The sequence below is a fragment of the Lepisosteus platostomus genome, chromosome 14 (genome assembly GCF_059453375.1).
Source record: "Lepisosteus platostomus isolate fLepPlt1 chromosome 14, fLepPlt1.hap1, whole genome shotgun sequence".
In the NCBI taxonomy this organism is placed as follows: domain Eukaryota; kingdom Metazoa; phylum Chordata; class Actinopteri; order Semionotiformes; family Lepisosteidae; genus Lepisosteus; species Lepisosteus platostomus.
This window is the reverse complement of record NC_142624.1, coordinates 1,962,521-1,983,667: the sequence shown is the minus strand read 5'-3', so window position 1 is coordinate 1,983,667 and position 21,147 is coordinate 1,962,521. Positions and strand designations below refer to the sequence as shown.

At 60.7% G+C, this 21,147-nt stretch overlaps 1 protein-coding gene across 6 annotated transcripts in view; it reads right to left on the bottom strand.

Annotated features, from left to right (window-relative positions):
• Positions 1-410: 410 nt before the first annotated feature.
• LOC148648649 (histone acetyltransferase p300-like) overlaps positions 411-21,147 on the bottom strand; it is a 40,203-nt gene continuing 19,466 nt past the window's right edge. For 3 of the 6 annotated variants that reach the window (XM_088606381.1, XM_088606383.1, XM_088606384.1), the window contains exons 14-32: positions 20,925-21,068; positions 19,995-20,486; positions 19,636-19,830; positions 19,260-19,428; positions 18,901-19,052; positions 15,510-15,749; positions 14,540-14,628; positions 12,601-12,681; positions 11,892-11,948; positions 11,115-11,192; positions 10,846-10,913; positions 10,167-10,317; positions 9,239-9,385; positions 8,767-8,880; positions 8,449-8,614; positions 7,725-7,892; positions 6,490-6,651; positions 6,023-6,304; positions 411-5,513 (exon numbers count right to left, since the gene is read on the bottom strand). In XM_088606381.1, the coding sequence (XP_088462507.1) occupies positions 2,394-5,513; positions 6,023-6,304; positions 6,490-6,651; positions 7,725-7,892; positions 8,449-8,614; positions 8,767-8,880; positions 9,239-9,385; positions 10,167-10,317; positions 10,846-10,913; positions 11,115-11,192; positions 11,892-11,948; positions 12,601-12,681; positions 14,540-14,628; positions 15,510-15,749; positions 18,901-19,052; positions 19,260-19,428; positions 19,636-19,830; positions 19,995-20,486; positions 20,925-21,068 (6,075 nt within the window). In that variant the 3' untranslated portion in view covers positions 411-2,393. The remainder of the gene's footprint in view (positions 5,514-6,022; positions 6,305-6,489; positions 6,652-7,724; positions 7,893-8,448; positions 8,615-8,766; positions 8,881-9,238; positions 9,386-10,166; positions 10,318-10,845; positions 10,914-11,114; positions 11,193-11,891; positions 11,949-12,600; positions 12,682-14,539; positions 14,629-15,509; positions 15,750-18,900; positions 19,053-19,259; positions 19,429-19,635; positions 19,831-19,994; positions 20,487-20,924; positions 21,069-21,147) is intronic. The other 3 variants (XR_015926417.1, XM_088606382.1, XM_088606385.1) reach the window with 3 other exon arrangements.

The following is a 21,147-nucleotide window of genomic DNA, read 5'->3' as shown; positions in this document are numbered from 1 at the left end:
GAATGAAACGCAGAAAACCTGGGGTCTCTTTCCCGACACATCTGGGGTCACTTCCAACTCGCACTCCACCAGATCCTCGCAGAACGTGGTCCCATTCTCCCCCAGCGAGGAGCCAGGATCACCCCCTCAGTGGGTATTGGAATGGACCACAAACACCTGTAGACCCAGGGACATCAAGAGCAGGTGGGCTGAGGCCGGGAAAGGAGCTCGCAGCCCTGGGAGAGCAGCTGCGGGGGACTCGATCAGCGACAGGGACCGATCCCACGAGCAGGAGCTCTTCCCATCCGGGCGAGCGGTTCACAGGTTCACGAACGGCCAGTCGCACCCGGAACAATCGCGCGCGTCGAGCTCAGATCACGCGGGCGCCGGGCGAGTGCAGAGGAGAAATAACGAGCAGAAACCAGGGTGGGTATTTTTTTCCAATGGTACAAACATACTTTAATATACAATTAAATAATTGGCAAAAAAGTTGATCCCTCCCCCCCCCAAAAAATAAAATATTTAAAACAAAACTTGAGCGCAGGTTTTTGCTTCCGTTCAGCAAGCACCAGAAAACAAACGAGAGAGAAAAAAATCTCCGAACGCTTTAATCCTCCAGTCCATGAGTCTCTGGTTTATCACAATTTAAGAAAGGAAAGTCACTTGTGAAGACCTGTACAGTGATTCGATATTTATATATAATAACATCATCAGAATTGCATGATTTCCGTTGTCAGAGAACAGGTGGTCACTGGCGCCTGTACATGGTCACCACTAAAAAAAAAAAAAAAAAAAATCTTTCGTGTAGTTCAAGTTATCTCCAAAAAAAATAAAATTTTATATATTTATATATAAAAACCAGTTTTTTAACCCTTTATCGTTTTTTTTTTAGAAAATAAGTCTCAAGCCAGAAAACTGCCACTGACTGTGCACACTGTGCATGACGGTGGACACAGCCACCCTCCCACCTGAAAAACCTTGATTTCTGTGTGAAAGAGACGCTGAGGCCCGGAGTCGCAGTCCTCACTCGCCCCTCAAGCGCAGCACTGAAGCACACAACCTGCCACATGGGAAGACAGGAAAACCCCTCCGGCGGTCCCGGGTTCGAGCTGGATGGACCAGTCTCCCCCCTGCCCCACCCCGCCCCGCCACGATCCAAAACAACGAGCATTGCTGTCCCCACCAAATCCCTGTTTAAAATCTTCCAGCCTGTACAAGACGATTTTTTAAACTCTTATTTTATTATTTAAAAAAAAAACAGTATTTCAAAGTCCACAGTTTGTTTTGTACAGTAAAAAATATTAAATTAAACACCAGGATCGGGGCAGGGACAGCGGACGAGAGGGAGGCAGTGTCCGGGCCCAGGCAGGGGCGGGTCACGAACGCCCGGCTCGTGTCCAGGAGAGGTCAGCGCGAACTGTCCTGTTGGGGCACAGGACAAGGCGGGCTTATTAAGGAGTGTGAACAGCCTGAGCAGACAGGGAGCCACAAGTGACAAACAGTAGAAAAACAATCTCAAGTGCCATTTTGGTGCATTAAAACAGAAGCAACTGATCGTGTCCCAGCAGGAAACCCCCTAACTCTCCAGCTGAGCACAAGCGTGTCCACGGCTCACGTCCCCCTCCCCTGACCGCACACGGCTCACGCCCTCCTCCTGATCGCACACGCGTGTACACGGCTCCCGCCCTCCTCCTGATCGCACACAGATGTCCACGTACACATGCCCCCTCTCCCTGACCACACCCGTGTTTACACGGCTCACGCCCCCTCTCCCTGACCGCACACACGCGAACACGGCATCAACATAAACATACTCGTCATCCTCAGCCGCCCCCTCCTCGGTGTCGGCAGAGACCAGAGCTCCTGACCCAGGCTCGTCCCGAAGGCAGATACACTTGGATAATATTCAGATTAGGAAAGAAACAGACACCACCCGCTCCCCATCTCCAAAAACACAGCCGCACATTGCCAAGGGCTCGGGAGAACAGGGAAAGAAACATTGCATTTGTCATCATCACAATAAAAAAAGTCCATGGCATTAAATTAACTCGCTTTGATTTCCACTGTCTTTAAAACCCTTTACAAATATTTAAAAAGGTGAAATTCCCCGTTTTCTCCTTCCCCCCCGCCCCACCCGCCCACCCATCCAAAAAAAAAACATCAGGTCTTGAGGTGGAGAAGTCCGTGCCAGCCTCATCACGATTAGCCAAGAGCAAAATTATTAACATTAATAACTTACCATTCAATTACTTTATTCATTCACTTTACTGTTTATTATTGTAGCATCTCCCACAGGAAGTTCATTTTCATTTATATGGAAAAAAAATTAAATATTATTAATAATAAAAATTATAAAACAAAAAAACGAAAGGAGTCCAAGGTTCGCCCCCGTGCTTCCCCACAGCGATGTAATGCTACATGATATCCAGGGGATTGTGGGACACCCCCATATCCGGGTTGCTGCCCGTCAGCATGTCCGCCCCGCCGGGCCCGTGCAGGCCCCCCATGCCCGCGAGCTGGGACAGCATGGCGTTCTGGTCGGAGCCGAACGGGCTGGGGTCCAGGCCGCCGGGCTGCGGCGGGTGGGGCGGCACCAGGCCCGGGTGGTGGGGCAGGTGCGCGGGGTGCGGCGAGCCGGTCTGGGGCGAGATGTGGTGCGGCGAGGGCTGGGGCTGCATGCGGGGCGAGGGGCTGGAGTGGGGCGGCTGGGACTGGGGCCGGGGCGAGGGCTGGGGCGAGCGCACCTGGCTGCTGAGCGAGGAGGGCAGGTGTGGCGACTGGGACGGCTGCTGCTGCTGCTGCTGCTGCGGGGGCGGCGGCGGCTGGGGGCTCATGGGGTTGCTGTGGTGGGCCGGCGAGCCGCCGCCCATGTGCTGCTGCTGCTGCTGCTGCTGCTGCTGTTGCTGCTGCTGCTGGAGCAGGCGCTGCTGCAGGGCCTGCTGGATGGGGCTGGGGTGGGGGTGAGGGGGCGGCTGGGGGCCGGAGCCTTGAGTCGACGGCGGCAGCTGCTGCTGCTGCTGCTGGGCGGCGCTCAGTCCCCCTCCTACCCCGCTGTCCACCTGCATCCCAGCCAGGGCGTTCTGCTGCTGCTGCTGCTGCTGTTGCTGCTGCTGCATCTGCTGCAGGTGGTGGTGTTGCAACCGCTGCTGCAGCGAAACCGGGCCCTGACCCGGGTATCCCTGCTGGTGGCCCGGCTGGACCTGCTGCTGCTGCTGCTGCGGGGGTGCGGTCAGGCCGGGCGGACCGGGGTACCCCTGCTGCGACGCCTGGAACTGAGCGTGGTTGCTCATTTGCTGCTGCTGCTGTTGTTGTTGTTGTTGCTGTTGCTGCTGCTGCTGCTGCTGTTGCTGCTGCTGCTGCAATATCTGCCTTCTCATGAACATCTCCCGCAGTTGGTTGGGGTTGATGCCCATCTGCTGGCCCTGGGCCTGCATTCCTGCGGAGTGCTGCTGCTGCTGCTGCTGCTGCTGTTGTTGTTGTTGCTGCTGTTGTTGTTGTTGTTGTTGTTGTTGCTGTTGCTGCTGCTGCTGCTGCAGGGCGGCCACTTGCTGCTGCAGGTTGGCAGCCATCAGCGGCCTCTGCATCTGCTGCTGCTGCTGCTGCTGCTGCTGTTGCTGTTGCTGGAGCTGGGCCATGCTGGGCATCCCCACCCCCTGCTGGCCCGGGTGCACGGAGGGCGGCGCGACCCCGACCCCGCCGGGGCTGACCCCCGCGGGCGCCATGGGCGGCCCCGCCCCGCCCGGCGCCCCGCCCTGGTACCGGGCCGCCCGCTGCTTGATGAAGGCGGCCATGAGCTGGGGGTTGGAGCGCAGGATGTTGAGGACCTGCTGCTGCTGGAGCGGCGAGCTGGGGGAGCGCAGGGTGCGCAGCAGCTCCTGCAGGGCCGTCTGGGGGAGGCCCCCCCCACCTGCACCTCCTGGCTGCACCCCGCCCATCGGCCCTCGCCCTGGGGGCAGGGGCTGCTGGGGCACCGGCTGCTGCTGCTGCTGCTGCTGCGTAGACAGCAGCCCTGGGTGACCCATCTGAGGCATCATGGGAGGCCGGTGCTGCTGGGGTTGCTGCGGCATGGGCTGGCCCCCCCACTGCAGCTGGGGCGGCGGCTGCTGCTGCTGCTGCTGCTGCTGCGGCGCCCCCTGTTGCTGCTGCTGCTGTAACTGCACCTGGTTGGGGATCTGAGGCGGGGGTCCCGGCTGCTGCTGCTGCTGCTGCATCCCTGCTGCTGCTCCCATGACCATTCCCTGCTGCTGCTGCTGCTGCTGCTCCATCTGAGCTCGGGCTGCTGCCTGGGCCTGGGCCTGGGCCTGGGCCTGGGTGGGGAGCCCCTGGCCTGCCATGCCCGGCAGGCTCATGCCCATCTGGGCGCCGGGCGGCGCAGGGTGGTGGGCGTGGGGGTTCATGATGCCGGCCGCCGCCGCCGACTGGCGCTGCAGGATCTGGGCCTGGGCCATCTGCCGCTGCGTCTCGGCCACGCGCTGGATCTTCATGGCGATCTCCATGGCCTTGGGGGGCGGCGCGGGAGGCTGCTGCTGTCCCACGCCGGGCTGGCCGGGCGGCAGCGCCATCTGCTGCTGCTGCTGCTGCTGCTGCTGCTGCTGCTGGGGGGGGGTGGCCGGCCCCAGCCCGGGCTTGCCCTGCGAGTGCGGGGAGACGCCGGGGGGCCTGGCGCCGTAGGGGGGCAGGCTGTTGTGTGGGAGCTGGACGGGGGACGAAGAGTTGGAGAGCTGGCCCATCGGCTGCTGCTGCTGCTGCTGCTGCTGCTGAGGGGCCTGTCCCGGACCCCCGGGCAGGACCCCCCCGCCCTGCATGTGCTGCTGGTGGTGGTGGGGGTGCAGGTGCGGATGCTGGACCATCATGCCTTGCGGGGGCGGCGGTGCCTGCTGGGGCGCCAGCTGCTGCTGCTGTTGCTGCTGCTGCTGCTGACCCGGGCCGCCAGGCTGCGGGCCCATGGGCAGCCCAGGCTGGGTGGGCGTCTGAGGCGTGGGGGGCTGGGTGCCCCCCGCTCCGGTGGGCGTGCCGGGGGCCGTGCCGTTGCTGCCGGGAGACGGGAGCCCCCCGCCCCCTCCGGCGGCCTGCATGGGCGGCTGGCGCTGCATGCTGGCCACCCTCCGCCGCAGCATCTGCGCCTGCTGGAGGCGGTGCTGCAGCTGCTGCTGGCGCAGCTTGTGCTTGATGTTGAGGCAGAAGGGCACGGGGCACTTGTTCTCCTGGCAGTGCTTGGCGTGGTAGCAGCACAGCGCGATCAGCTGCTTGCAGATGGGGCAGCCGCCGTTGGTCTTGCGCTTGCAGCCCTTGGTGTGCTGCACCACCCGCTTCATCTTCTGGCAGGACGGCAGCGAGCAGTTGGCGTTGCGGCACTGGCAGGCGTGCACCAGCGACTGGATGCAGCGCTGGATGCTGAGGCGCCGCGAGTCGCCGGGGCTCTGCGTGGAGGCCGCCGCCTGGCTGTTGCTCTCGTCGTCCAGCCCCAGGCCCAGCTTCTCCATCTTGTGCTCGTGGCCCTTGGTGTTGTAGCAGGTGATGCACAGGTCGTAGTCCTGCGGGGGGCGACAGAGAGAGAGAGAGAGAGAGGGGGTGAGGGGGGACGGAGGGCTGGTGAGTCACGGCCACAGCTGGAACCACTAAAAGCCCCCCTCGGACCTTGAGGAGCTGAGGAAACGGGGTGGGGGAAGGGGGGAGGCGATAGATTCCGGCCTCTGGAAGCAGCTGGAAACTCTCGCTCCCTGGCTCGGCTCCCGAGATCCGAGGGCCGGCCCTGATCCCCCACTATTTCCAACCTGGGATCCGTACTGCGGAACGCCCTCCGGCCCGGGGAGGAGGCCGGAGCCTGTCCGTGTGCTACCCGGTCCGACCGACCGACCAACCGACCTGGCGATGCTGAAGAGGAGAGGAGGGGTCGCCGAAGCCCGGTTGGGGGTCTCCCACCCGCTCAGCTCCTCACGACCCCGAACCTGCACGTTAACCGGCTCCCCTGGGCCACCCCGGCCTCTTCAAGAGACCCCCCACCCTCCTCGCCCCGGTCTGGAACCCGGAGCCCCCGCCTCACCTCGCAGACGGTGCAGTGGAAGCGCGTCTCCACGTGGTGCTTGCACTCGTTGCAGGTGTACACGAAGCGGTCCTGGCTCTGGTTGTGCAGCTCCACCAGCATGCACATGGAGCTCCAGTTGGCGCGGCGCAGCGAGGAGAACTCCAGGTGCTTGTCCCGGGCCAGCGTCAGGAAGGCGTCCCGCCCGTCCATCAGGTCGCAGGCCATCAGGGGGTCGGGGTCCGCGATGGGGGGCAGGGAGTTCGCCGTCGGGCCCGCGATCAGCCGGATCACGAAAAACACCTGGGGGTGGGGGTTACAGGTTACAGGGGTCTGCAAGAACGCACTGTGCACGCGGGTTAGCGGATCATCATGGAGCGTGCGAGCAGCAGTCATGTCGTGTGTGTGTGTGTCCCCCTCTGTGTCTGCCTAGCGTGACACCGCTCAGAGTTAAGGGGGCGCCTGCCCGGCCGTGGGACCCCGCGTACCTCCTTGTGCTTCTCCATGGTGGCGTACAGCTTCTGCGACAGGTCGTTGGACACGTTGGGCATGCCCGGCTTCTTCTTGTTGGCGCGGCTCAGGCTGCTCTTGTTCTTGCTGGTCTTCTTGTTGTTCTTCTTCTTGGCGTTCTTGCTGTCTCCCTTGGTGGCCTGGGGGGAGGAGGGGGGGGGCAGCGTCAGCACGGCCGCCGGCAGGAGGGAGCGGCCCCCCGCAGACTCCTGCGCTGTGTCCCTCGAGCTCCCAGGAGCCGACTCTTTACTTCAGCTGTCATCACTGTCATCATTCCTCCTCCCTCCTCCACCCTCCTCCCCTGCTCTTCCTCCCTCCTCGACCCCCCTCCCCTGCTCTTCCTCCCTCCTCCACCCTCCTCCCCTGCTCTTCCTCCCTCCTCGACCCCCCTCCCCTGCTCCTCCTCCCTCCTCGACCCCCCCTCCCCTGCTCCTCCTCCCTCCTCTTCCTCCCTCCTCGACCCCCCCCTCCCCTGCTCCTCCTCCCTGCTCCTCCTCCCTCCTCTTCCTCCCTCCTCGACCCCCCCCTCCCCTGCTCCTCCTCCCTCCTCTTCCTCCCTCCTCGACCCCCCCCTCCCCTGCTCCTCCTCCCTGCTCCTCCTCCCTCCTCTTCCTCCCTCCTCGACCCCCCCCTCCCCTGCTCCTCCTCCCTCCTCTTCCTCCCTCCTCGACCCCCCCCTCCCCTGCTCCTCCACCCTCCTCCCCTGCTCCTCCTCCCTCCTCCACCCTCCTCCCCTGCTCTTCCTCCCTCCTCCCTCCTCGACCCCCCCTCCCCTGCTCCTCCTCCCTCCTCGACCCCCCTCCCCTGCTCCTCCTCCCTCCTCGACCCCCCTCCCCTGCTCCTCCTCCCTCCTCGACCCTCCATCTCTCTCCTCCCTCACTCACGTCGATGCTCTCGTTGCTGGTGCTGTTCTCCTCCCTCTTGCGCTCCTCCTCCTCCCCCTCCATCTCTCTCCTCCCCTGCTCCTCCCCCCTTCTCGACCCCCCTCCCCCTCCCTTCTCTTCCTCCCCCTCCCTCTCTCTCCTCCCCTGCCCCCCCCCTCACTCACGTCGATGCTCTCGTTGCTGGTGCTGTTCTCCTCCCTCTTGCGCTCCTCCTCCTCCCCCTCCATCTCTCTCCTCCCCTGCTCCTCCCCCCTTCTCGACCCCCCTCCCCCTCCCTTCTCTTCCTCCCCCTCCCTCTCTCTCCTCCCCTGCCCCCCCCCCCAACTCACGTCGATGCTCTCGTTGCTGGTGCTGTTCTCCTCCCTCTTGCGCTCCTCCTCCTCCTGCTCCAGCTCCTTGATGCTCTCCTCCAGCACGTTGGGCCAGAAGTCGCCCTCGAAGTAAGGCAGCTCCTTGGCGCTGGTCAGCCGGTCCTCGGTGGCCTGCTTGAAGATGTCCTGCACCCCGGAGAGGGAGAGAGAGAGGGGGTGACGGGACGGTCGGGGGCCGAGGGGCGCGGAAGCGTCTCGCAGCACAGAAAGAAAGGGGCCGGCCGCAGGGGTTTGTCAACGAATCGGACCCGGGCAGCAGGAGCCCAGGAGCTTCTTCGAATCGGGACACGGGGTGCGGTCTGGAGCCCGGGTTCGAGACCTCCTGCCCGCTGGGCGGTGGGCGTTGGCCTCGCAGCGGGAGCCAGGACCGCGGCCCGAAGCCCGGGTTCGAGACTCCCCGCCTGCTGGGCGGCGAGCAACTGTCTCGCAGCAGGGAGGAAGACTACACACGCAAAGGACAGAGGCTCCGGGGCCTGTGCGTCTGAAGCGGGCTCCGCGCTGGTGTCCCCTCCTGGACAACAGCGCCCTGCCTCCCTCCCAGTGGGCCGGGAAGCAGGGCGAGAGAGATCCCCCCCCGACCAGACTGGTGCGCTTCTGGCCTCCAGAGGGAAAGACTCCCAGCTTCCCGACACCCAGCAGGACCGACGCAGAGAGGCCACGGGGGCCGGCGGCGGCGGCTGACCTTGTAGTCGTGCACGATGCGCTCGGAGACGGCCTTGTCCAGCATCTTCTTGTACCACTCCTGCAGCCGCTTGGGCTTGGGGATCTTCTGGTCGGGGGGGTGGCAGTGGAAGATGTAGTCGTCTCCCTCGCTGGGGGGGCAGGCCCAGATGTGACCCGTCGTGAACCTGGGAGGTGGCGGTCGCAAACGAGAAAGAAAAAAGAAACAGAGGAGAGCGAATCGGTCAGCGGCCGTCTCTACCGAGACCTCGGCGTGGCAGGGCCCAGCGCGCGAGGGGCTCGATGGCGGATCCTGGCGGCCGCTGAAATGAGGTCGTACCCGAGCTTCTTGACGTACTCCAGGTACCCGATGAGGATCTCGTGGTACACCCCCGTCCGCAGGACCCGCGGCTGGAAGAAGTGGACGCTGTCCAGGTACGATATGTACACCCGCCTGTCAAAGAGAGGCAACGCAGACAACAGCTCAATTACAGCATCCTGCACTGAGAGAGAGAGGGGTCAATACAGACACACTGACTGGACACTCCAGTACATGAACACTGCACTGAGAGAGAGAGGGGTTCATACAGACACACTGACTGGACACTCCAGTACATGAACACTGCACTGAGAGAGAGGGGGGTTCATACAGACACACTGACTGGACACTCCAGTACATGAACACTGCACTGAGAGAGAGAGGGGTTCATACAGACACACTGACTGGACACTCCAGTACATGAACACTGCACTGAGAGAGAGGGGTTCATACAGACACACTGACTGGACACTCCAGTACGACAGACTCTCACCTCTGGTTGGGAGGGGGGCAGTCAGAGCCGTACTCCTGGACGTGCATCCCAAAGAAACACACGTCAGCCCCATCGATGTCCTCGAAGGCAAACAGAGCTTTCGTCCGGTAGGGGAAGGACTCCGCCATCTCGCCGCTGTCTACGAACCTGCGCGCACACACACACAGACACACACTGAGGCTCTGGTCAGGCCGCGCGGCGATCTGGAGCGTCCTGAAAGCCTGCAGAGGCCAGGCGCTCCTCTCGATGGGCAGCCCTGCGAGATCTGGCTTCAGCTCCCCTGCTCCGGGCGACGGTGGAGCAGCAGAACTAGACTCGTTTTTTTGTTTTGAGTTTTGCATTATGCTTGCACTCTGTTTTTTTTTCTGTGCTTTGCACCCGTGGGCCACCGCACAGGGCAGGGGAGACAGAGGAGAGGACAGGGCAGGGGAGACAGAGGAGAGGACAGGGAGGGCTGCAAGCTGGAGGAGAAAGCCCTCCTGTCCCGTGCCCAGCACGGCCGCCAGCAGGAGACCGACACACACGAAGTCTCCAGCGTACTGGGACCTCGGGGTCGGGAGACTACATCATTCCCAGCAGCGACTGTAAATGTGGGAGACCGTTTCAGTGCCACACGCGAGACATCTCTAAAACAGCGAGATGCTCTAAACGTACAACTGCGTACTGCAAACATACTGCAGTTCCCATCCCCAACCTAACGCTGTACCTTACAAACATTTGTACGCATTTATACACCCATAAATCTTTAAAACAGAAACTACATGCTAAGTTCACACGTGTGCTGAAGTATTCTGGGAAGCGTCAATGAGCGTGTTTTCCCAGGGATAGGGGTACAGCAGTGACAGTCCCTGCTGTAGCGGAATGGATCGCTTTCACTGATCAATTTAACCGCTGATCAATTCAACAGCCGCGGCCCGCCGCCCCTCACCTGGCCTTCATCCCTGGCTTGACCTCCACGACCTTGTCGGAGACGTGGACGACCCGGATGGTGACCTCGCCGGACTCGGGGTGGTTCTGGCGCCGCAGGTACTCGTTGACCCGGTTCTCCAGGAAGCTGCCCAGCTTGGTCTGCGGCAGTCCTGCGAGACGGAGAGGGTCAAAACCGAGGCAGGTGGTGGTGGTGGTGGTGGGGGGGGTGTCACGGGGTTAAACCAACTAGAAACCTTTTCATTTCTGAGGCTCTCTTAGTGCGTTTCGGCAGACTGGGTCAGAACCGGGGCGTTTCAACACCCTCGACTGTCCGAGGACGGCCGTCTGCGATGACACGCCGGGGCCGCGGGACAGACGACTGGTTTCACACGCACGCACACACGGTAAACTAAAACCCGTCGCCAGGCGGCCGCAGCCCCCCGCCGCCTTCTCCGGCCGCGCCTGGTTACCGATCGGCCACCCCGCCCCTCCCGGGGAGAATGTTTCGGCCTTCAGGTCAGTGCAAAAACAAAACGGGGAACAAAAACACAACACAACACCTGACGAGAGCAGCCGCCCAGAGCTGGCACGGACTCTGCACTCCTTTGCCAGTTCATAAAATACGGAAGGAAACTGGGGCAGGTTTCCCCCAGAACGTGAGTAACCGGGGCCCCTGGTCTTTCTCTCACTCCACTTACTTTTGGCCGCGTACTTGTTCTCCTTCCGCGTCTTCCCCGCCTTCTTCAGGCACCCGGCGCACACGAAGCTGCAGGGAGAAGGGAAACCAGCCGAGTCAGGCAACTCATCGGCACTACTGACCACCGACGAGGAAACCAGAGGGAGGGAGAGGGAGAGGGAGTTTTCGTGGGGCTCGGTGTCACTCCCCGAGGATGCAGAGACGGGAGAGGAGGGAGAAGACGGGGGAAGAGGGAGCAGTGAAAGACGAGGACGGGGGACGGCGTCTCACCCTGCTGGCCAGATGGTGTCGTTGTGCAGGACACAGATCTGGTGCATCTTCCGACCGCAGTCGATACATTCCACGAGCCTGCGGAGCAAATCACACAGGTGAGCTGGATTCACTTTCTGGATCCAAAAGAAAAAGCAGCAAAGCAGTAATACGGCCCTGGGTGTGCCTTCCCTCCTCTGCCTCAGCTCCCTGCCCTCTCACCCACCTATCTCCTGAGCCTCAGCATCCTGTACTGCCCTCTGCTCGCTGCCGTTTGTCTCTCTTCCTGGCTTTCCCTGCTCTTCCTGGCCGAACGCCCAAGTTACACATCCTCTGGACCGCTCGAGGCCGGACCCCGAGCCCCTCAGCCCTAAACCTGTCTAGATCCCGACTCTGGCTTGATCCCTACTCGACTCGGGGAGACTCACAGACGACAACGAAAGCGCAAAACGAGAGCACACCTGCAGGAACTGCGAAGAAAATTCATACAAGATTTAGAAATCCAGACTCCACGAACACCTCACAAGTTACTACTTTAGTCTGTACTGCGCCATCAACAAGTACTTCAAACAGGGCTTTACTGCTGGCATCCCTCCCAGTATATCCAAGCATGGTCACTGACCAAACTCCTAAATCGTCCGTGGGCTTCACAGCTCTGTGGGCCTATTCAGAAACAGCTCCTCTAACTCGCACCCTGCTGGCACCAGAAGGGCCTCGTCCAGAAACCGGAGGAGGAGATGAACGGCGTTCACGCCAGGCGGCCAGCACACGGGGCGGGCCGTGCGACCCAAGACTTACAGCTCAGGGTCCAGCGTGTCGTTCTTCTTCTTCTCGAACTGATCCTTGTTGATCGACCTGCAGGGAGAGGCGGGAGGAGACGCCGATTAGACTCGGGGGGTCGCGCTTGCAAGGGAACAGGGGCGTTAAGGCCGCCCTCCTCCACAATCCAGCATGATCACAGGCACGGGACAGCTCTCTCTCTCTCTCTTCCCCCTGCTCTGCGGTACTGCTGCCTTTGACCGCAACACGTGAGGCTCAAGCACAGACGCACTAGAGCTGCCTACAGCCACAGGACTCCCACTACGAGGGAGTTCCGGCCTCTACTGCTGGGTACGCAGGGCTGGAGCCAGACTGTCGCCCTCTACCTATTGGCGGAAGCACGCGGGGATGAGGGGTGCACTCAGTCTCACTTTGACACGCTGCCCCCCCTAGGTAACGCGCGGTGACTTGTTTTTAAAACTTTATTGTCCGAGCAGAAAGGGATCTCGCACAGAGTTCTGAACAGACAGAGAGATGAGAGAGAGAAGAGAGAGAGAAGAGAGAGAGAAGAGAGAGAGAAGAGAGGACAGGCAATGCAGGTCTACTTTGGGAAGTAAGAGAAACTGGAGACCACAGAGTCCACCACAGCTCTCCAGCAGCCGTGACCAGAAAGGAGAGGCAGGGAAGAGAGACACACAAGTATACAGAGGAAGAAAAAGCTGCGCGGGGGGCACGGGGGTATACTCACGTCTGGGGCTGCGAGGGGTCGTCTCCCAGGGAAACACTCTCTCCCTGGATTTCGTTGAAACACTTCTCGCAGAAGTGGTACCTGTCAGCAAGAAGCCCATATTTTGGTGAACTACAGGGTTCACACAGCACAGGCAACCATAGCAACGGCGAAGCAGCCACCAATCAGGGCAGGCCAAGGGGGCAGGCACAGGCGGGCAGGTGAGAGGAGCAGAGGGCGGGGTCGTCGTCACGGTGACAAGGAGAGCCAATCATGATCCGGGGATTTTTTTAAAGCATAATTTCAGGTTTTTTTTGTGGTTTTTGGAGGATTGGTTTTGTTCAGGCCAAAGCGCCAGTGCAGACATCACAAGCGTTAAAAAAAAAAGAGAGAAGAGGGAGAGGGGGAAGAAGGGGATGGATAAAAATGAATTTTAAAAAAAGCGTGGAAATAAAGTTACCAGACGAGACGGGGGGGAGGGGATGTGGGGATGGAGGGGAGGACGCGACAACATCAAAGATAACACAAAGCAGAAAGCCAAGGCAAAGCACAGATTAGCATCACGACAAATCACTGAGCAACAAAATTACACAGCAACACAGTAACACGTCGTCTCAGGAGATCATGATGTAAAAAAAAAAAGTGAGGAAAGTAAGACTGCCAAAACTACAAATCAAGAAATAAAAACGTTCCACAGTTCACAAATCCATCTTAAAGCTGATCCGTTCTGGCTTCTGAGAGAATGAGGACAATCGGACCGCCCCCAGTGTCGTGCTGCCGACAGCACCAGGACTGTCCAAAGGGGCAGTCGGGGAATGAGAATCTAGGAAGGGATACTGGCACGTGTTGGCAACTAGCCTTTTCAGAGGGGGCTACCCCTACGCACGATGTTTTCTAAAGAAAAATGAAATTAGTAACAGGTGTCAATTTGGGCAGGTAAAAAACTGCAATACTGCGTGTCAGTGCCACCAGTGAGCACTCACACAGCATGCCGAACGCCTGAGGGGCTCGTATGTGGTCTCACTGAGCGGGAGTTCTACTTCTGCGTCACCAGGGGGCGCCACCTACTGTGCGCGACCGCGTAACGACGGGCTTTCTGGCCAGGTGCAGGCAGCGTGCGCCTGCAGACACACACCACATCTGGAACCTCCCAGTGACAAGTACTCGACTGGGGGAGCCGCCCTCATCGGGGCTCTCTTTCTCCACGAACCCGCACCAGCGTGAACCTGCCACGCGGCCCATGCGTTCGCAATCGCTTAGCCTAGCGCTTCCTCCCTGGGAAACACGTTTTCGCCACGCTTTCCGCGGCCGCAGAAGCCAAAAAGGATCAGCCTTGGGGGAAAAAGAACAACAAAATGCCAGTCTGTCTCCCGATTACGCGAGGTGTAAAAACAAAAGGGCGGCGTATGATTCCCCAAGCCTCATCGGCAGACGCCGAGCCGAGGAAGGGCCGGGCGCCGGGGCCCGCGTCAGGCTTTGGGAGCAGGAATCAAGAGCTGCTGTGGGACTGTGGCAACACAGCTGCAGCAGCTCATACACGGTGGCCACTAAAAACGGCCCCCGATCACAGCATCCCAGCAGCACGAGGACAACAAACAATACACCCTCGCTGAACTGCCGGGGAATCTCAGGACTGGCACGGACGAGTGGGGAAACAGGACGTGCCTTTGAAGCGTGTTTACACAAAGGGTGGTGGGAGCGTGGAACAAAGCTGCCCAGCCACGCCGTCGAAGCAGATACGCCGAGACACGACATCCTCCCGCCTGGACAGGAGGCGCTGCTTTACACAGAGGGTGGTGGGAGCGTGGAACGAGCGGCCCGGGCTGCCCAGCCATGTCAAAGCCGGAGCTCCGGCTTCGTCCGAGAAAGGCTCGGAGGAGGGGGTCCTGCGGCCAGTGAGCTAGTTACAACCAAAACCCCGAGGTGGGCCTGTCTGCCGGCGCCCTGTCCTCTCGCTCACCTGTTCTGGTAGCTGAAGTAGGCGGCGTCTCGGGGGATCGTGCACAGCTGCTTCCCGTAGCAGCACAGGGTCTGAGGGGAGAACTCCAGCTGCGCGGCAGAGAGAGGAAGGTGAGGATCGGAGGTTCGGGGCCGGACACCCCGACACACCCCCACCCCCACATCCTCCGCCGAGGGCAGTCACAGTCGGTACAACACAAACACAAGCCTTTCAGCCCCAGTTCCCTCGGCACCAGGACTAGTCCATCCTGACCCCCAGTGCAGCACAGAGTCCGTACCTTCCTCACCCCTACAGCACCCACAGTGTCTACCCCCACCCCAGTGCAGCACAGAGCCCGTACCTTCCTCACCCCTACAGCACCCACAGTGTCTACCCCCACCCCAGTGCAGCACAGAGTCCGTACCTTCCTCACCCCTATAGCACCCACAGTGTCTACCCCCACCCCAGTGCAGCACAGAGTCCGTACCTTCCTCACCCCTATAGCACCCACAGTGTCTACCCCCACCCCAGTGCAGCACAGAGTCCGTACCTTCCTCACCCCTATAGCACCCACAGTGTCTACCCCCACCCCAGTGCAGGACAGAGTCCGTACCTTCCTCACCCCTATAGCACCCACAGTGTCTACCCCCACCCCAGTGCAGCACAGAGTCCATACCTTCCTCACCCCTACAGCACCCACAGTGTCTACCCCCACCCCAGTGCAGCACAGAGTCCGTACCTTCCTCACCCCTATAGCACCCACAGTGTCTACCCCCACCCCAGTGCAGCACAGAGTCCGTACCTTCCTCACCCCTATAGCACCCACAGTGTCTACCCCCACCCCAGTGCAGGACAGAGTCCATACCTTCCTCACCCCTATAGCACCCACAGTGTCTACCCCCACCCCAGTGCAGCACAGAGTCCGTACCTTCCTCACCCCTATAGCACCCACAGTGTCTACCCCCACCCCAGTGCAGCACAGAGTCCGTACCTTCCTTCCGCAGCAGTAACCCAGCCCCTGCATGACGGGGTCGATCTCCTGCTCGAAGACCTCGGCCAGCTTGGAGCAGTACTTGTAGACGCGGGAGGTCTTGCGATTGTAGAGCCAGGCGTTGTTGAACATCAGCCAGATGTCATCCACGTACTGCCAGGGCTCCTGGTATTGCCCCGTGTCCAGCTTGCGCTTGATGGTGGACAGGTCCATGGGGTTCTTCACAATGTCAAAATAGTCCTGCGGTCGGGAGGTGCCATGCCGCCACACAGTCCGTTACCCCCAGAGCAGCGTGCCAAGGGGCAAACATTTTGTTTTGGTTCCCAAAAAAGTACGTGTGTGTGTGGGGGGGGGGGGGGCGTATCCGTGGGTAGGAAAGAGAATCCGTGGATAAATCGGAGAGCCGGGTGGGCAGGGAGGGAGGAGAGAAAGAGAGAGAAAACACAGAGCAAGGTTGAGGACTGCCTGGGACGGTTTCAGACGAACACAATCACCGACACGCGCTGGCTGCGCCGCGGCTAACAGTGTACTGCCAAGCAAGGACAGCGGAGACACAGCGATCGCCAACAAGCCGGGTGCATCAGACAAACAAAAAACACAGCCGCCGCCGGACCGCCGTGGAGCAGCGGGTCAGATCGCGAGAGGGGGCGCTGGACATTTCTCGAACGCAGCCGAGGTTCAACGAGCGCGGTTCCACTGCCTGGCGCTGTGCAGGTCAGAGATACTGATCTCACGGCACTTCTCAGCCTGACTTCAGAGAGAGAGGGGGAGAGGGGGGGAGAGAGGGGGGGAGAGAGAGAGGGAGAGAGAGGGAGAGAGAAGCAGAAAAGATGCAAGAGCAAGAGACGGGAGAACACGCCAGACTGACGAGAGAGGAGAGGCACACTGACTCTCAAGACGCAGAGGTTAAAAATCAGGAACACGTCCACGAAGAGGGAGAAGGCGTGCCAGATATCGGAGAGGGAAAATGGGAAACCTGAGAGAGAGAGAGACAGGCTGGGAAGACCGGAGAGAGAGACCCAGAACTGGGGGGGCGGTCAAAGCTGAAGTCCAGCCCTCGTGCCAAACCCATAATAAACCTCCCCCACTCCTGGCGAAGAATGGTGCCATTAATGTCCAACGACACATCCCAACTGCCCCGCCCTGCCTCACAGGGTGCACGCCGGAGTCATCTTCAACTCCTGCCCCCCCCGGCGCGGTTATATTTCACCCCGTACCGCCGGCGGGCAGCGGCAGGCGGTGGAACCACAGCGCGCCAGCCGGCCTCCTGCGAACCGCGCCGAAGCCCGCCAGAGAGCCCGCACCACACACCCCGCCCTCCGAGCCGGCCGCCGGGAGCGCGCAGGGCGTTACTGTCGACAGCACCTTCGGCTGGCGTCCTGGGGGGGCTCTCAACCGCCCCCACACTGAGGAACGCCACCTCTTTCACAGCTCTTCAGCTCAGAGTTTAACTGGCTGTGGCATCTTCTCCTCCTTTATTTCTGTTCAATACGATTCTGAATCCCCCCCCCACCCCGCCGACTCTGTGCCCCGAACGCTGCCGGTCTACATGGACGCCGGATCACGGATCACGGATCTGTGGACGGGTGGGTGGCTCCCGGCTGCTCTGGCCAGAGGGCAGGCCGGCGGGCAGGCCGCTGGCCGGGTGGAGTCCGACACGGGCACTGCCCCCCTCCCTCTCTCTCTCTGGGCTAACAGACACACGGCCTGGCCTCGGCCCGGCAGGTCGTGCTGCGGATACAGCGGTACCTGCACCCCCCCGCCATGTCCGTACACACCCCTGGAGCCGACGGCAGCTCCGAGACAGAGAGAGAGAGGGGGGGAGGGGGCTCCGGGCCTGAGCGGATCCACACGGCAACTGCGCTGCCGCAGCACAGAGGAGCAGGGAAGGACTGGGGCGCGTGCACGCACACACTCACTCACTCGGGGGGGTCTGCGCAAACAGGAGGCCCGCGGGCGAGCCCCGTGTTTCAGTCCTCGCCCCCTGTGCTGCGGCGGAGAGCCGGAGGGGGGGGCCGCAGCCTCCGCCGCCGCCGCCTCTCCGGCGCCCCCTTGTGTCCAGCGCCACGTCACGCGCGGCGACGGGCGGGCAACTACCGCGGGGTGGTGAAGCATTGTGCGATTTCGTTTTGGGGGGGGACGGACAAAAAAAAAAGACGAAAAGAGGGTGTCGGATTCAAGCAAAGCTAAAAAGCTTGGGAAAGCTTCAAAGCTCGCAAAAAAAGTCCTCACAAAATAATGTAACACTCCGTAAAATATTTCAACAGGTTTCCGGCCCGCAGCACTTCCCGGGTGCGAACTTGTGATCCGATTCTTCCAGAACAACTTCCAGTCATGTGAAAAATCCGGGTTTGGAACACACACACACACTCCGAGCATTTGGGAAGTTCCAGAAACTGGAGAACTTCTGGGTAACATGTTAAAAGCTCTCCAGGCTATACAAATATTACATTCTGGTTCTCACTTTCTGGGACCGTTTCGCACACCACAGAGGTGCGATCTCAAGTGATGTCTCTCTACCCCAACAAACGACCCAGAACTCAGTGGTGAACCGGGCTCTCTGGCCCGGAACCCACAGACACTTGCAGGGGAACCGAGCCACAGTGACCCGGGATCGTGAATTTGGCTACAGAACTCGCAGTTCTCCGGGACATGGAAAAGCACCCTGGGAATGTGTAAAACAAACCAGGAAACCAAGAGGACAGAAGACACACCCCACTGAAGTGGACCTCCAATAACGTATGGATCAAACCTCTGCTCTACCCAGGAATCTAACAAAACTTGATGGGTTTGTTTTGTAAAACTAGGATAACATCTCTTAAGGTTCCCAATCCTGAGAGTCTGTTGTGTACAGTATAGCGTACAGCGAATTTACCAGAGAATGCCCTGGGGCCGTTATCGGGAGAGAAATATTTTGGGAGTATTACATTATTCCATTAAATAACAAGCATGTGTGACAGAGGAGGATTAGAAAAAAGGAGAACACACAGAAAACCAAAGCACACGAATCACCGCACAATCCACTCCACACACACACACACACCAACACGTTTAATGCACAACGACCCACTCGACAACAACCACCATGTGCTACACGTCAACACGGACACACAGCTCATGCCGTGCGGAAGCCAGGGGCAGGCCGGTCACGTGCTCCACACCAGCGACGTGCTGCTCCCAGTCGCACACACAGACGGCGAGACGAGGGGTGGGGGGTTTTGGTAGCTGGACAGGGACAACGCACGCGCACATGAAACCCCCTCTCCCCCCCCCCACCACCACACAGACAACGCCGCTCGCACCCGTGGAAAGGAGAAAGAGTGAAGGGCAGAGGGGAGAGAGAGAGAGAGAGGGATTCTGAGGAGCAAACGAAGCCAGCGCAGTCCCTTACCAGGTTAGTTCGGTTACTAGCTCGAATACGTACGGGTATTCCCAGTAACTGGGGGTCCACAGGCTGCCGGAAGGGCAGAGACTCAGGGTCCTGGCGGTACAGAGCCTCCAGGGTGGGCATCAGGGCCTGCCGCAGCTCCTCCGGCTTAAAGACTGGGACACAGAGAGAGAGAGAGAGGGAGGGAGGGAGGGGACGGAACGTGGGGAAGGGAAAACAGGGAAAACGTCAAGGACGAGGTCACCCTTTACCCTGACTCAATGAAGAGCACACGAACGGCTGACGCAGCCCGACAACGCGACACGAGCGAGACCGGGACGCGCGAGACTCGAAATTCGGGGTCGGGGCGGCGCGGCTCGTACTTTTCCTCTTGCTCTGGGCGTTGAAAGGGGAGCTGTGAGTGGCCGGGGAGCCCGACCCCTCCTCTTCCTCCTTAGGCTCCGCCTTCCTGTCCTCCCCCGGAGGCCCTGACGACGCCTCCATAGGCTCCGCCTTGCACCCCTCCCCTCCGGCTGGCTCCTCCTTCTTGATCTGGAGGCGCAGGGAAAGAGAGAGGGAGGAGAAATGAACACTGCTGCAGGACCTCGATCTACTCACGTACAGCAGGTACGTCTTTTGTGGTCTCCACACATTCTGCATCGGCTCACGAGCCCGAGTCCATTACACCTGCGGGTCACTCCGGCTTCGTCCACGACCCCCCCCCCCCCCGGGCGATCCTCGAAGGCACCCCCCCCTCACCTCAGGTTTCTCCTCCGTCTTGATCTCGCTCTTGATCCCCGTGCCCTCGGACTCCTCCTCTTCCTGTTTGACCTCCATCTTCACCTCGTGATTGGAGGCCTCGGCAGGGGGCTGCTGGGAACCGACGTCCACACTGCTGACCGAGGCCGGGTTAGACACCTGGCCGTCGGCGTTGATCGAGGACTTCTGGGACAGCTGGAGAGCGAGGGAGACAGGTTAGTTACGGACACGCCAGACTGCAGGTCAAGAGAAAAGTCACAAACGATGAGGCTCCCCTCTTAAACATTTAGATAGGTGAGAAAATGCGGTGGTAGCTAACAGATCACCGATTCCAAATCCTCAAGTGTGCCAGGGCTCACCGGAGTTCGTGGGTGCTGGGGAGGCAGGGCAGTGGTAGGGGTGGGCGTGGAGGAGCCCAGCCCAGGCTGGGGTGCAGTAGACACCGTGTGCTGCTGCTGCTGCTGCTGCTGCTGCTGCATCTGGCCCGGCTTGTCCGAGCTCAGCGGCGCCCCCAGTGGCTGGGGCGTGCCCTGGGGCAGCTGCTGCTGCTGGGGGGTCTGCTGGGCCGGGGGGCCCAGCTGCGGCGGAGTGGGAGTCTGGGGCTGGGGGGTCTGTGACCCCAGCCCCGGCGGGGTGGGGTGCGGGGTGGGGGTGAGGCTGCGGGCGGGGGAGGGGGAGTTCTGCCGCATGGGCGGCTGGGGTAGAGGGGGCCCACACATGGGGAGGGAGTTCGGCTGGGGAGTGGGGGCCCCACCCACGCTCCCCGGCCCCAGAGAGCCCACTGAGCCCCCAGAATTAGCCGCCGCCACCGGACTGCTCACTTGGAGAGACGGAGGTGTGGGCATCTGAGACTGGGGAGAAACGAGAGAAACAGTAAGAGAAATGTAGATCACTCCAGGTACACACACACACACCACTTCAAACCCGCAACCCCCTCTACAGCTGTGTCGCATCATCCAGGCGCTGGTGGTGGAGAAGAGTCCCCATCACCTGTACAGAGCTCCGGAGTGGAGTGTGCAGGAGAGAGCTGGACAAGTGTAAGGGTTACTATTAACACATCTATCGTCACACTAAGTCTGGTGACAGCGGAGAAGATCAGCGAGCTCCTCCGGAGCTCCAGGATTAATGTTTCCCTTCATCAGAGCGCTACAACGAGCGAAGTCATCGCGCAGCCAGGTAACACCCGGACGAGGTTGGCCGGGGCTCCCGAGGTAGGTGGAAGTCCCGATCCTGCCCTATTGCCCCAGCAAGCTCGCCGGCGACATCGCCTCCCCGTCAGCTGTGCCTACCTGAGAGATGCCAGGCTGTGCCAAGCCCACCGGCCCTGCGCCGAGCCCACCGGGGCCCGAGCCGGGGAACTGTCCCGAGGGCAGGTACTGGTTCTGGTGCTGGTTCACACCGGGCTGGCCCATCCGAGGAGGGCCCATGCCCATCTGAAAGAGAACGGCACACAGACAGGCGTTCAGAACCGAGGGAGTGGGGGGGGGACACGCACACACAACGCCCACCCTG